This window comes from Crinia signifera, chromosome 7 (assembly GCF_055691185.1).
Source record: "Crinia signifera chromosome 7, ASM5569118v1, whole genome shotgun sequence".
Taxonomy (NCBI): Eukaryota; Metazoa; Chordata; class Amphibia; order Anura; family Myobatrachidae; genus Crinia; species Crinia signifera.
The window spans coordinates 172,020,419-172,035,576 of NC_139223.1; the positions used below are offsets into that span (position 1 = coordinate 172,020,419).

The window sequence follows — 15,158 nt, forward strand, 5'->3', positions numbered from 1 at the left end:
ACACGTCGGCTCAAAAAACTGTGAAAAACCCCATGTCAACCTTTAGACTGTTGACTTAAATCTTGTGTCGATCGAATGACCCTGACGACCTGGACCCATGTTAACCTTATGGTGTCGACTAAATGCTTGTCGGCCTTCTTGTTGTAGACCAAATGACGGTATCCTGATATGGTATAACAGAACCCAACGGTAAACGCTTATCCTTCCTGTGACTACATTGCTGGGTGTTACATAATATCAGTTCCTGAAACGTGTGTGTGTGTGTGTGCAGTTCATCTGAGCCATAGAACAAGACGTCGTTACACAATATGTCCTCAAGGGAGCCCTCAAAAATTCAAAAACAATGTTTGCAAAAAAAAAGCCCAAAACCAGGGCACTAATGGGTTAAATCCGTTAGCTCTGCCACACAGGTCCGTGCTAGCTATATACGCAGGTTCTGTAATGTTTACTATTACTGCCTCGCAGCATTCATGTCTTTGGTTAATTTCCCACCAAGCCAGTGTAGAGTTTATATGTTCTCCCTGTGTATGTGTGCAAAGGTGGGTTTCCTCTGGGTATTCCCATTTCCTTCTGCAGTCCAAAAATATACCGGTGGATTCTGACCCAAGTGAACCCTATTGTGTGTGCATGTTATAGGTAATGTAGATTGTAAGCTCCTTCAAGTTGCATTTTCTTATCGCTCGCAGTGAGGATTCATTTGCGGAGTGATTGGCCGGCAGCGACCGACAATAGGGGGCCATTTCTATGTCAACTATAAGATTGTGTCGACATTTTGCCAATCAACCATTGGTATGTCGACCATTTCAAGGTGTTGACCTAGACTTGGTCTACCATTTATACCACCCAAAACCAGCAGTCACTGGTACGCGGACACATACATGTTGCACTAATGCGCACTCGTGCTATGAAGAGCGGACACGCATGCACTGACGGTGCACATAAGTGATTCATCATATGCATTGTTGGCACAGCTGAATGGAGCATTTTATGGGCTTTACTCTGAGTTGGGAGTAAAGGTTAAAGAGCCGGTAACTTGGCACCTGGACAAACCACGCTGCAATACAAAGGGGTAAAGGCATTTAGTTTTTGTGCAGGGTAAATACTGGCTGCTTTTATATGTAGCTCCAAAATACTGGACAGCTTTATTTATACACTGCAAATCAGATCTAAGGCCCTTATTCTAGTTCACTCTTAGAGGCAAATTCCTTCTTAGATGGACAAAACCATGCGCACTGTAGGTGGGGCAGATGGAACGTGCAGAGAGAGTTAGATTTGGGTGGGGTTTTTCTTCATAGTGAGATCTGTATTGCAGTGTAGAAATAAAGCAGCCAGTATTTACCCTGGGAAAATATGTGCTCCCTAGGGTGCACGAGCAGGCGCTGCCGGGCAGTGTTTCCTCTAAGCCATCGGTGTCAAACTCATGGCCCTCCAGCTGTTGTGGAACTACACATCCCAGCATGCCCTGCCACATATTTTATATAATGGATTGGTAAAACGATGGCAGGCCATGCTGGGACATGTAGTTCCACAACAGCTGGAGGGCCATGAGTTTGACACCACTGCTCTAAGCTGTGCGCGTGTGCACACAACTCGCCGAGCGCGCGCACAGACATTACAACAGAGCGCACAAAGCAGCAGTGGTCCCTTTTTTTGTATGTTTCATCATGTGCTGTGTTGTAAATGTTTAAATGTTTTGAATGTTTAGTATCATTTTTAAAGTTAAGTTAACACAAATGCAGAACGTCGTTTTCCAGTTATATATAGAAGTGACGCACAAAAATTTAAATTTCCTTCCAAAGTTGCACAGCCAAAATCTTTTGCCGCACACAGCCTTCGTAAAATTAGAGGGAACATTGCTGCCGGGGGTGTTTCGCTAATAGCAGCCACTTGATACTGGGGTTGTCAATCCCATGCAGGCAAGTAGCAAAAACAAAAAGGGGAAGTGGCACTTTGTTTGATGAAACAGTAAATTTAATAACAATTTAAAAATTGATACATAAATTGATACATAAACATATACATACATAAATTGATACATAAACATATAAATGAAAAATAAAAAACTGTACATATAGGTAAAGATAAAAAACTGAACCCGTTGAATTACGGAAAGTGCACTGGGCACTGCAGGTGGTGGAATTGGACCAGACTAGGATATGGAATTGAAAAAAGAAGGGAAGGGGGCAAGTTCTGACTCAGCTGATGCTGGAATTTAGCTCTCTGTTGGTTGGATGGTAGTACCGATAAAGCCCAAGATGGGCTGATAATTACCCAACGCCGCTAGAGGATTCCAATCCCTTGGGATAGCATTACAGCAAATGTCCTCAAAGTTCGTACGGCTGTAGGTACACTGGTTCAGTTTGTAATCCAACTTGTAGTTGCTGGTGGCTGGATGTAGATGCCAACTTGTATCTCCTTTGGTTGGAAATTTGGGAGACAGCAACCAAATATGCAAAGGCGAGAGGCCAGCAGCTGAGAAGGGTCCCAATACACTTGGAGGGATTGTGATAACAGTCTGGTCCAGACAGGGCTACTGACGCGTTTCGCTGCTTTAGAAGGTGCAGCTTAATCAAAGGACTTTGATAAAGCTGCACCCTCTAAAGCAGCGAAACGAGTCAGTTAACGTAACTGGGGAATATGATTGCTGGCACCTACCAATAAGTTAAATAATATTGAATATTATAAAGAAACACACAATAACCTGCCATTCCCATGACTCAGTTCTTAGAGGACTGACAACTTGGAGAACGCTAGATGAGTCCAGTGAGCAGGACCAGTGCCTGCAGATGTAACAATGGGGAAGCTGACCTCACAGGTCTGTTCTGAACTCTCCCCTTTGCTCCGCAGTGGCGTCGGACCCTGGAGAGGATGATCTTAGCGCCAGGGGCTGGGACTCTGGAAGAATCACGGGTGAAGCCGGCTCATTACCCGGGAACGTAGACGATGAGTTTAATAAATCCCAGATGCTTACAGGCTACCTCGATGTGGACAAGGACTTGGATTCCAAGCAGGAGCTGGTAAGATTGTGCTTTACAGCTATGTACATAGCCAGAACACGATCATCGTAATCCCGTATTATACCTCGTGGTGTCACGTCCTTTCTTACATCTTCTTCTTTCAGATTGATGACAAAGAATTTGACATTCCCCAAGTGGACACTCCTCCGACACTGGAGAGCATCCTCAATGAGGTGAGTCCCCCGCTTTGTGCACCTGAGTGACACGTGGTAGAGAACCCTAATCTGTGGCGCTAGCATAGACCAGGTTGTTGCATAATGCTGCGTTAGTTTACACTAACCCAATATAAGGTACAGCCTAACACCTTGTCCTCCCAAGTCTATTTGGTGCCTCTCTGCACAGGTTACATCTGCCCCATCTGCAGAGCAGCATGATTTTGCCCAGGTGGAAAGTCACATTTTTTTATTTATTTTTATTGCTTTTCTCCCAACTCAAAAGGTCGACATGAGTTTTTCACGTTTTTTTGTCCCAAATTTCGACATAAGCCGACATGGACACCGTATCAGTGTACCGCTTCCCCTCGCCGTGCTTCGGGCATGGTGCCTTCGCTACGCTTGGCACACTATTATATTCTCTCTCCACACCTTAGTGCAGTGGTGTTCAAACTCGGTCCTCAGGACCCCACACAGTTCCCGTTTCTCCAGGTCATCCCGACTGACACATTTTAAAAGATCCACAGGCGAAGATAATTATTTCACCTGGTTCTGTGAGGAGACCTGGAAAACATGCACTGTGTGGGGTCCTGAGGACCGACATTGAGAACCTGCGCCCTAGTGGATGGTTGGGAATGAAATACCGCCTGTGGGCACAAAAAAACGCCAAAACTCATGTCGACCTTCCCATTCTTCACCTAATACTTGTGTCGACCTTAGCTATGTTGAACTAGTTAATGTGTTGACCTTTAATGCTTGACCTAATGTAAGTCGAATTGGATCCGTTTATAGGAATAAGGGGTGGATGTGACCATTCTGGTTTGGACGTAACACTGAATTTATGAGATGATTTTTTGAGTCACACCCCTCTTGTGTTCCGTGTTCTTACAAAGTGGAAGCTGAGTATGAGATAGGGGCCATCGTCATGGAGATTCTGCACCTGTCACAGAGCTTCTGCCCCAAGCGGTACTGCGGTATCTGTCCATCTCATTCCCTGCACATTGGGGCACCCAGCTATACCCCGGGGAAAGGCTTCGTAGCGACATGTGTATAAAGTTTTAGACGTGTGCCCGGTAAAAGACACAGTCGAGGCTGCGTCCGATGTGGAATCAGCCCCTTCATTTTCAATTTTTAATATGAGATTTGTCACTTTGCCGCAGACGGATGACGAGGACGAACCTTTCATACCCGAGGATCCGGCTCTCCTGAATGTAGAGACCATTGACACCCACTCCTGCGACACCTCATCGTTGGCCAGCTCTGACAGCGGTGACCGTGCTCACAGAAGGTATTGCTGGAAACTGGTGCTTGGAACCAGAGCCAGCGGGATGGGATGGGGGGGGGGGGGGGGGGCTGGGGGCATTGTGTACAGGGTATGGCAGTACATCAGATACCCCGGTAATACAGCGCTCTGTCTGTAAGCATTATGGTCATCAGTGGAGTTTGGTATTTGAAGAAGAAGCACGTTTTTTGGGCGAGAGAAAGGAAGAGGCAATGTGGAGTGGGGGAGGAGGGGGAGGGGGTGGGGGCAAATCTACAAACGAAAAGAGATATAACTATACAGTATATATCTTGTAACTGTATTTAAATGTAAATGTATTTAATTAACTATGAGGCACTTAAATCAGAGGCGGGGGGGGGGGGGGGGGGGGTGATTTGTTGGCTTCCACTAACAAATTAAATATTCTGACACCCCTGTACAGAACCAGAAAGCTCTCCCAACGGTTACTTCCATATCATTGTACTTTACATTTGAGAACAAACCGTTTTTAAACAAGACTGGGTAATAACAGACAGAGAGGGGTAGGAGGGCCCTGCTCGCAGGCTCCCCCTCTATAGGGATTTTTGGGGTTCTGCTAAGATTTGCGCCTGTGTGTGACCGCTCTTCTTGTTCACAGGAAGAAGAGGCTACCGGACGCCTTCTCCCGCCATGGCTCTGTGATGCGCCATAGTCTGCTGAAAGGGATTTCTGCCCAGATAGTGTCAGCCGCAGTAAGTGTCCCAAATTATCGCAGCAGCCACTGCCGGAGATCACAGCTGCCGGAGCTCACAGCCGCCGGAGCTCACAGCCGCCGGAGCTACGAGCAATTTAGTGAGAATTTGGGCTGATTATAGCCCGCAAAGGGTGCGAGTTCTTGTGCTGTTGCCGGCTTTAAAACAGTTCTTTGCACCCTTTGCATATAATTGGATTGAGCCCCAAATATTAGCAAAAATATTTACATCGTTCCAGCGTAATAAGGAACATGGTCACACCCCAGTCAGTATTTTTACTAGAGAAACTTCTTTCCTCTGAAATCGGGACTCTCCCACCAAAATCCGGAAGGTTGGGATTTAGGTGTCTGCCAAATAATCTTCTAGCTCATACGTCCGATTTCTAGTTGTGCATAATTAAATATTGCAGACACACAACAGGCCTAATTCTGGTTCCCTCGCAAAAGCAAATTCTCTCTTTAATGGACAAAACCATGTGCACTGCAGTTGGGGCAGATGTAACATGTGCAGAGACAGTTAGATTTGGGTGAGTTATTTGGTTTCTGTGCATGGTAAATACTGGCTGCTTTATTTTTACACTGCAATATAGATATCAGTTTGAAGTACAAACCCCACCCAAATCTAACTCTCTGCACATGTTACATCTGCCCCACCTGCAATGCACATGGTTTTGTCCATTAGAGAGAGAATTTGCTTTTGCAAGTGAACCAAAATCAGGCCTATATACAAGTGTCACATATCAAACTACTTAACACAGTCTCCTGGTATGTGCTAATCACATCGTATTGCAAATAATTATTATTATTACTGGTTATATAGCGCATACATATTCCGCAGCGCCTTACAGAGAATATTTGAACATTCACATCAGTCCCTGCCCCAGTGGTGCTTATAATCTATATTCCCTACCACATGTACACACACACACAGACATCCTAGGGTTAATTTTTTGGGAGCCAATTAGCCTACCTGTGTATTTTTGGATTGTGGGAGGAAACCGGAATACCCGGAGGAAACCCACGCAAGTACGGGGAAAATATACAAACTCCGCACAGTTAGGGCCATGGTGGGAATGGAACCCATGACCTCAGCGCTGTGAGGCAGTAATGCTAACCATTACACCATCCATACTGCCCTGTATATATATATATATATATATATATATATATATATAACACATGGTGGGGATAGAACCCATGGCCTCAGCGCTGTGAGGCAGTAATGCTAACCATTACACCATCCATACTGCCCCGTATATATAACACATGGTGGGGATAGAACCCATGACCTCAGTTCTGTGTGGCAGTAATGCTAACCATTACACCATCCGTACATATAACACATGGTGGGGATAGAACCCATGACCTCAACACTGTGATGCAGTAATGCTATAACCATTACACCGTCCATACTGCCCTGTATATATAACACATGGTGGGGATAGAACCCATATCCTCAGTGCTGTGAGGCAGTAATGTAACCATTACACCATCCGTACTACCCCGTATATATAACACATGGTGGGAATAGAACCCATGACCTCAGCGCTGTGAGGTAGTAATGTAAACATCACACCATCCGTACTGCCCCGTATATATAACACATGATGGGAATAGAACCCATGACCTCAGTGCTGTGAGCAGTAATGCTAACCATTACACCATCCATACTGCCTGTGTATATATATATATATATAACACATGGTGGGGATAGAACCCATGACCTCAGCGCTGTGAGGCAGTAATGTAACCATTACACCGTCCGTACTGCCCCGTATATATAACACATGGTGGGAATAGAACCCATGACCTCAGTGCTGTGAGGCAGTAATGCTAACCATTACACCATCCGTACTGCCCCGTATATATAACACATGGTGGGGATAGAACCCATGACCTCAGTGCTGTGAGGCAGTAATGTAACCATTACAGCGTACGTACTGCCCTGTATATATAACACATGGTGGGGATAGAACCCATGACCTCAGCGCTGTGAGGCAGTAATGTAACCATTACACCATCCGTACTGCCCCGTATATATAACACATGGTGGGAATAGAACCCATGACCTCAGCGCTGTGAGGCAGTAATGCTAACCATTACACCATCCGTACTGCCCCGTATATATAACACATGGTGGGGATAGAACCCATGACCTCAGTTCTGTGAGGCAGTAATGCTAACCATTACACCATCCGTACATATAACACATGGTGGGGATAGAACCCATGACCTCAGCGCTGTGAGGCAGTAATGTAACCATTACACCATCCGTACTGCCCCGTATATATAACACATGATGGGAATAGAACCCATGACCTCAGTGCTGTGAGCAGTAATGCTAACCATTACACCATCCGTACTGCCCTGTATATATAACACATGGTGGGGATAGAGCCCATGACCTCAGCACTGTGAGGCAGTAATGCTAACCATTACACCGTCTGTACTGCCCGTATATATAACACATGGTGGGGATAGAGCCCATGACCTCAGCACTGTGAGGCAGTAATGCTAACCATTACACCATCCGTACTGCCCCGTATATATAACACATGGTGGGGATAGAACCCATGACCTCAGTGCTGTGAGGCAGTAATGCTAACCATTACACCATCCATGCTGCCCTGTATATATAACACATGGTGGGGATAGAACCCATGACCTCAGCGCTGTGAGGCAGTAATGTAACCATTACACCATCCGTACTGCCCCGTATATATATAACACATGGTGGGGATAGAACCCATGACCTCAGTGCTGTGAGGCAGTAATGCTAACCATTACACCATCCGTACTGCCCCGTATATATAACACATGGTGGGGATAGAACCCATGACCTCAGTGCTGTGAGGCAGTAATGTAACCATTACACCATCCGTACTGCCCCGTATATATAACACATGGTGGGGATAGAACCCATGACCTCAGTACTGTGAGGCAGTAATGCTAACCATTACACCATCCATGGTGCGCACAATAAAATGCATTACAGAGAATATTTGAACATTCACATCAGTCCCTGCCCCAGTGGTGCTTATAATCTATATTCCCTACCACATGTACACACACACACAGACATCCTAGGGTTAATTTTTTGGGAGCCAATTAGCCTACCTGTGTATTTTTGGATTGTGGGAGGAAACCGGAATACCCGGAGGAAACCCACGCAAGTACGGGGAAAATATACAAACTCCGCACAGTTAGGGCCATGGTGGGAATGGAACCCATGACCTCAGCGCTGTGAGGCAGTAATGCTAACCATTACACCATCCATACTGCCCTGTGTATATATATATATATATATATATATAACACATGGTGGGGATAGAACCCATGGCCTCAGCGCTGTGAGGCAGTAATGCTAACCATTACACCATCCATACTGCCCCGTATATATAACACATGGTGGGGATAGAACCCATGACCTCAGTTCTGTGTGGCAGTAATGCTAACCATTACACCATCCGTACATATAACACATGGTGGGGATAGAACCCATGACCTCAACACTGTGATGCAGTAATGCTATAACCATTACACCGTCCATACTGCCCTGTATATATAACACATGGTGGGGATAGAACCCATATCCTCAGTGCTGTGAGGCAGTAATGTAACCATTACACCATCCGTACTACCCCGTATATATAACACATGGTGGGAATAGAACCCATGACCTCAGCGCTGTGAGGTAGTAATGTAAACATTACACCATCCGTACTGCCCCGTATATATAACACATGATGGGAATAGAACCCATGACCTCAGTGCTGTGAGCAGTAATGCTAACCATTACACCATCCATACTGCCTGTGTATATATATATATATATATAACACATGGTGGGGATAGAACCCATGACCTCAGCGCTGTGAGGCAGTAATGTAACCATTACACCGTCCGTACTGCCCCGTATATATAACACATGGTGGGAATAGAACCCATGACCTCAGTGCTGTGAGGCAGTAATGCTAACCATTACACCATCCGTACTGCCCCGTATATATAACACATGGTGGGGATAGAACCCATGACCTCAGTGCTGTGAGGCAGTAATGTAACCATTACAGCGTACGTACTGCCCTATATATATAACACATGGTGGGGATAGAACCCATGACCTCAGCGCTGTGAGGCAGTAATGTAACCATTACACCATCCGTACTGCCCCGTATATATAACACATGGTGGGAATAGAACCCATGACCTCAGTGCTGTGAGGCAGTAATGCTAACCATTACACCATCCGTGGTGCCCTGTATATATAACACATGGTGGGGAGAGAACCCATGACCTCAGCGCTGTGAGCCAGTAATGTAACCATTACACCATCCGTACTGCCCCGTATATATAACACATGATGGGAATAGAACCCATGGCCTCAGCGCTGTGAGGCAGTAATGCTAACCATTACACCATCCGTCCTGCCCCGTATATATAACACATGGTGGGGATAGAACCCATGACCTCAGTTCTGTGAGGCAGTAATGCTAACCATTACACCATCCGTACATATAACACATGGTGGGGATAGAACCCATGACCTCAGCGCTGTGAGGCAGTAATGTAACCATTACACCATCCGTACTGCCCCGTATATATAACACATGATGGGAATAGAACCCATGACCTCAGTGCTGTGAGCAGTAATGCTAACCATTACACCATCCGTACTGCCCTGTATATATAACACATGGTGGGGATAGAGCCCATGACCTCAGCACTGTGAGGCAGTAATGCTAACCATTACACCGTCTGTACTGCCCGTATATATAACACATGGTGGGGATAGAGCCCATGACCTCAGCACTGTGAGGCAGTAATGCTAACCATTACACCATCCGTACTGCCCCGTATATATAACACATGGTGGGGATAGAACCCATGACCTCAGTGCTGTGAGGCAGTAATGCTAACCATTACACCATCCATGCTGCCCTGTATATATAACACATGGTGGGGATAGAACCCATGACCTCAGCGCTGTGAGGCAGTAATGTAACCATTACACCATCCGTACTGCCCCGTATATATATAACACATGGTGGGGATAGAACCCATGACCTCAGTGCTGTGAGGCAGTAATGCTAACCATTACACCATCCGTACTGCCCCGTATATATAACACATGGTGGGGATAGAACCCATGACCTCAGTGCTGTGAGGCAGTAATGTAACCATTACACCATCCGTACTGCCCCGTATATATAACACATGGTGGGGATAGAACCCATGACCTCAGTACTGTGAGGCAGTAATGCTAACCATTACACCATCCATGGTGCGCACAATAAAATGCATTTTCGGGGGGAAAAAAAGAGTTGCATCTCCGGCTGTGTGGCATATAAAGATTTAGCCTCGCTGCAGCAGGGTGGACAATTTCCTGCTGGTAACCATAATACTGAGTTTATTCTTTCATTACAGGATAAAGTGGATGCTGGATTGCCTACTGCCATTGTGAGTCCTTATGTTTTCCTTCTGATAAACATCTTGTAACATCTTTTATTTCTGCAAAACGTCATTCTTACTTTCCATATAATATGGGATTACGTTGTCTAAAGTTGTCTCCAATTTAATTTCTTTACTTTCCGTGTATAATTTTCAGGCGGTCTCCAGTCTGATTGCAGTGGGCACGTCCCATGGTCTGGCTTTGATATTCGGTAAGTTTTATACAATCTAATTATTAATCTATATAAAAAAAAAAAAACCTGTTAATTTACGAGTGAAATCGCTATGTTTAGTGATGACATCGACCAAATTCATAGTCAGGATTTATCCGGTCAGCCACGCCAGCCCATCCGATAACCAGCTGTGACCGCGATGGCAGGGCTGTGCCGGATTCACCATAAGAGATTCCCCTTGAGCTTCTCCGAATCTAGATCGCTCAGAAAGTGGCAAAGTTGTGCGCCAGCGATTTAAGCATAGTAAATGTGAGCATGGGAGATTTAAGTTACGCAAGTTAACGCAGATCGCTGAACGCTATCGCCCACTACTCAAAACACGGGCGATGTGCAGCCTCTTGCTAAGTGATCTGATTAGGTTTATCCAGTAGGGTGGTTATACATCTCCCAGTGATGGCGCCGCGCATCAATATCGCTATGGGCCCTACACACGCAACGATGTGTGTTTTAATTTGTAAGCGATCTAGTCAGATCACAAAATACCCCTTTATTGTTGTGTAGGCCCCATAGCTATTGAATCTTTCTGCGATAGTTCCATTTATCAATGTGCCTTTAACGTTTTTTAAATAACGAGTCCCGCTTATCCAGCATAACGAGGAGAAGCGGGCACCGATTATGGGCAGATGTATTACCCCCCCAAGCCGATAACGAGAACCGCTATGCCCAGCGTTAACGGCTCTCCTTATCCGCTCCCTGCACATGCGCACTCGCGGCTTTTCCCCCAGCCGGTTTTCTGGACATGCGCGAGATCTCCAGCGCAGCCTGAGCCAGAAGCAGGACTAGCATTGTCCCCGCAGTGGGGGATAGGATAACGCTAGCCCTGAGCTGGCTAATCACTGGGGGGGATTACAGGGGACAGCCCCTGCCTAGCGTAACTCGGCGGGCTGTCACTAGCGCTAGTAATATATTGGGGAAAACGTAACCCCCCCCCCCCCAGTTAACCAGCGTTCAGTGCATTTCTGCACTTAACGCTGATTCATACATCTGCCCCAATATGCTTTAAGGGCCAGCTGTATCAAGCCTTGAATAGTGATAAAACGGAGAGTGATAAACCACCAACCAATCAGCCCCTAACTGTCATGTTACAGGCTGAGTTTGAAATTGCAGTTGGGGGCCGATTGTTTGGTAGTTTAGTACTCTCCACCTTACCACTTTGTGTAATAACGCTAAATTTTCAAGACTTTTTCAGTATGGTAAATAACCAATCATCTTAACTTATATTCAAATTGCTCTACCCGTGTATTTTTTTCTGTATTGTGCAGTAATCTCAGCCAAAACATCGCCAAAAATATTGCAAATGTTATTTTGCCTCTAGCACACTCTGGTCTGTATGTCAGCACTGAGTTGCAGACCAGAGTGTGCCAGAAGCACCAGAACAGAGTGTAGCACCACAGGTGTGACAGGTGCAGAGTGCGAGAATGAACACTACATTCTTATGATTACTGATCACGTCAGATACTTTCTATGCCACCCAGCTTACTTATACCAGCTCATTACGCCCAGGGGTGTATCTGGGCCCTGTGACCCTTGGATTCCACTCCCTTGTGGGGTTACTCAGGGAACACCAGGGGATCCATTAGACTTTGTGGCTATACTCTCTAAGTGCTAACCTTTGGCGGATGCACCCTTGTATGTGACCGTATTCTCTGGCTACGGATTCCACTGGGTCTCCATGTCACAGAGATCTGCTAAGCACCTTGCAGGAATCTACTAGGGATCAGCTGATCCAATACTGACGGTTCTCCCCCATCACTTCGATACTTCATGCTTTGGGTTCCACTCCTATTTGCCTCTCGTGAAAAGTGCAGGGATCCTGGGGCCTATTCTGGTGGCAGCATGGAGGTCTCCAAGGGGGCAGGACCAGGTCCCGGTGGGATCTTTATAGAATACTAGTAAAAAGCTTGTCAAAATTACGGCTTCTGCAATTTGCTTTCACTTTGAGCTGTGACAGTTTTCACTTTCACTTTGAGCTGTAACAGTTTTTATCCCACAAACCTCTCCACCCCGCCCCCAGTACCTATCTGCTCCTACCTCCAATCTCTGTCTTCCCAGCTCCCTCTCTCCATATCCAGCAAGCTTGAAAGAGATCAGTGTCCCTGCAAAAGATTGCTTTCACTTTCTTTTGTAAAATCATATAGCACACAGAGGAGTAATTTGGTCCGTCTAGTGGTCACTGGTGGTAGTTCACCTCATAGAGGTGAGGAGTAGTTAACCTTTTATAGATAGACAGATAGACAGACAGATAGACAGATAGATAGAGGTGGATATCTGTCCCCTCCTCTTGGATTCTAATGATCTGTAACTTTTCTTTCTGTCCCTTTCCTAACCTCGCGGAACTGAGAAGGCAAAGGTAGGGTGATGTTCTGCATGCAGACCATTGTGCGGCATTGTGTTGGGTACAGTGCCGGTGTTTGGTACAGTGCCGGTGTTGGGTACAGTGCCGGTTGTTGCTTCCTCGCTTTCAAATTCTACAGACCGGGCACATTGGTGTTTGGTAGTACAGTACCCTCTGAGAGGACCCCTTCACCCGGGTACCCTGCGCCCTGCTCCTGGACTTCTTACCAGATGATAGCTGTCACCCTCATCATCAATAAAGTAGTGCAACCGGTGGCTGCAATGATGGACTGTGCGGGAAGTCCAGGAGCAGAGCTTCTTGTACGTAGTGGAGCTTCTCCAGTAGGTATCACACTAATTAATGTCCATGATGAGAACAGGTGGCTGCAATGATGGACTGTGCGGGAAGTTCCGGAGCAGAGCTTCTTGTACGTGGTGGAGCTTCTCCAGTAGGTATCACACTAATGTCCATGATGAGAACAGGTGGCTGCAATGATGGACTGTGCGGGAAGTTCCGGAGCAGAGCTTCTTGTACGTGGTGGAGCTTCTCCAGCAGGCATCACACTAATGTCCATGATGAGAACAGGTGGCTGCAATGATGGACTGTGCGGGAAGTCCCGGAGCAGAGCTTCTTGTACGTGGTGGAGCTTCTCCAGTAGGCATCACACTAATGTCCATGATGAGAACAGGTGGCCGAGGTAGTTAGGAGACATCTACTGCCATAACCTCACCCTAGCTATTCATGTGTCAAACGGTCAACATGGGGTTTTCCTGTGTTTTTTGAGTTGACATGTGCCGACAGGCGGTATTTCATGCCCTACCATCCACTAGGTCTGGCGTGGAGGGAGAATAAAATAGAGGGGACGCGGTGCTACGTTTCAGTGTCCATGTCGACTGTGTCGACATGTTGGCTAAAAAAAACGTGAAAAATCCCATGCCGACCTTGCCCATGTCGACCTAATGCTTGTGTCAACCTAATGACCTGTCGACCTAAACCCATGTCATGTTTCAGCATGTCGACCTAATGACTGTCCACCATCTTGCTGTAGACCAAACGATCCACACTTGTTATAAGATCTCGTATTCAGCTACAGAAGTGTCCGGTTCCTTGTGCAGACGTTGATCATGTTTATAATGCACAGACGCTGACATCTCTAGTGCCAGGAACTGACATCTACCTTCTCCCGCAGACACTAACCAAGCCCTGCGGCTCTGCCTGGGCAGCACGGCGGTTGGTGCAGAGTATGGCGCCGTATCAGCTCTGAGCATTAATAACGACTGCTCCAGACTACTCTGCGGATTTGCCAAGGGGCAGGTAAGGATAACGATTTTCTGCAGCTCTGTGTGTGACAGATGCGTCAGTAGCTGTAAAGCCGGGCTAGTCAACACGCGGCCCTACAGCTGCTATGGAACTACACATCCCAGCATGACGTGCCACCGTTTTGCTATGAGGGCATGACATAAATATGTTGCAGGGCATGCTGGGGTATGTAGTTTTACAGCGGCTGGAGGGCCGCATGTTGAACATCTCTGCTGTATAGTATTTGGCAGCTACAGGCTGATTCCTGTACGGACCCATTATTCCAATTAATATTGTGTATGCATTCCGCAATCGTGTAAGTGCAGCTTATCCGTCACACATTGCTTAGCGTTTGTCATTGTCTTCAGTCAAAGGTGATCCATGTCTCCTTTATCACATACGATTCCAGTCAGTGGGGATTTCTCTATCATCTTATTGGGGGGTACACCGTAATGGGTAATAAAGTGTCTCCTCTAAAACGGTTGCACGACAGAACATAGGGGCTTATTTACAGAGAGTCCAGATGGTAAACCTGACACTTCTGATCGTGCTCATGCCTTGAATTTAAAAGGGCAATGCTCAAACAAGCTGTACTGTAACTTGCATTGCCGCTTTAAAATACCGGCATAAACACGCTAAGGTGTGTCTGATTTAACCAACCTGATTCTTCGTAATTGAAC

At 46.3% G+C, this 15,158-nt stretch overlaps 1 protein-coding gene across 1 annotated transcript in view; it reads left to right on the forward strand.

Annotated features, from left to right (window-relative positions):
- Window positions 1–15,158, forward strand: part of VPS8 (VPS8 subunit of CORVET complex) — a 144,655-nt gene that overhangs the window by 3,915 nt on the left and 125,582 nt on the right. The window contains exons 2-8 of the mRNA XM_083154376.1: window positions 2,848–3,017; window positions 3,122–3,190; window positions 4,330–4,457; window positions 5,068–5,161; window positions 10,588–10,620; window positions 10,769–10,823; window positions 14,369–14,493. Coding sequence (XP_083010502.1) covers window positions 2,848–3,017; window positions 3,122–3,190; window positions 4,330–4,457; window positions 5,068–5,161; window positions 10,588–10,620; window positions 10,769–10,823; window positions 14,369–14,493 — 674 coding nt within the window. The remainder of the gene's footprint in view (window positions 1–2,847; window positions 3,018–3,121; window positions 3,191–4,329; window positions 4,458–5,067; window positions 5,162–10,587; window positions 10,621–10,768; window positions 10,824–14,368; window positions 14,494–15,158) is intronic.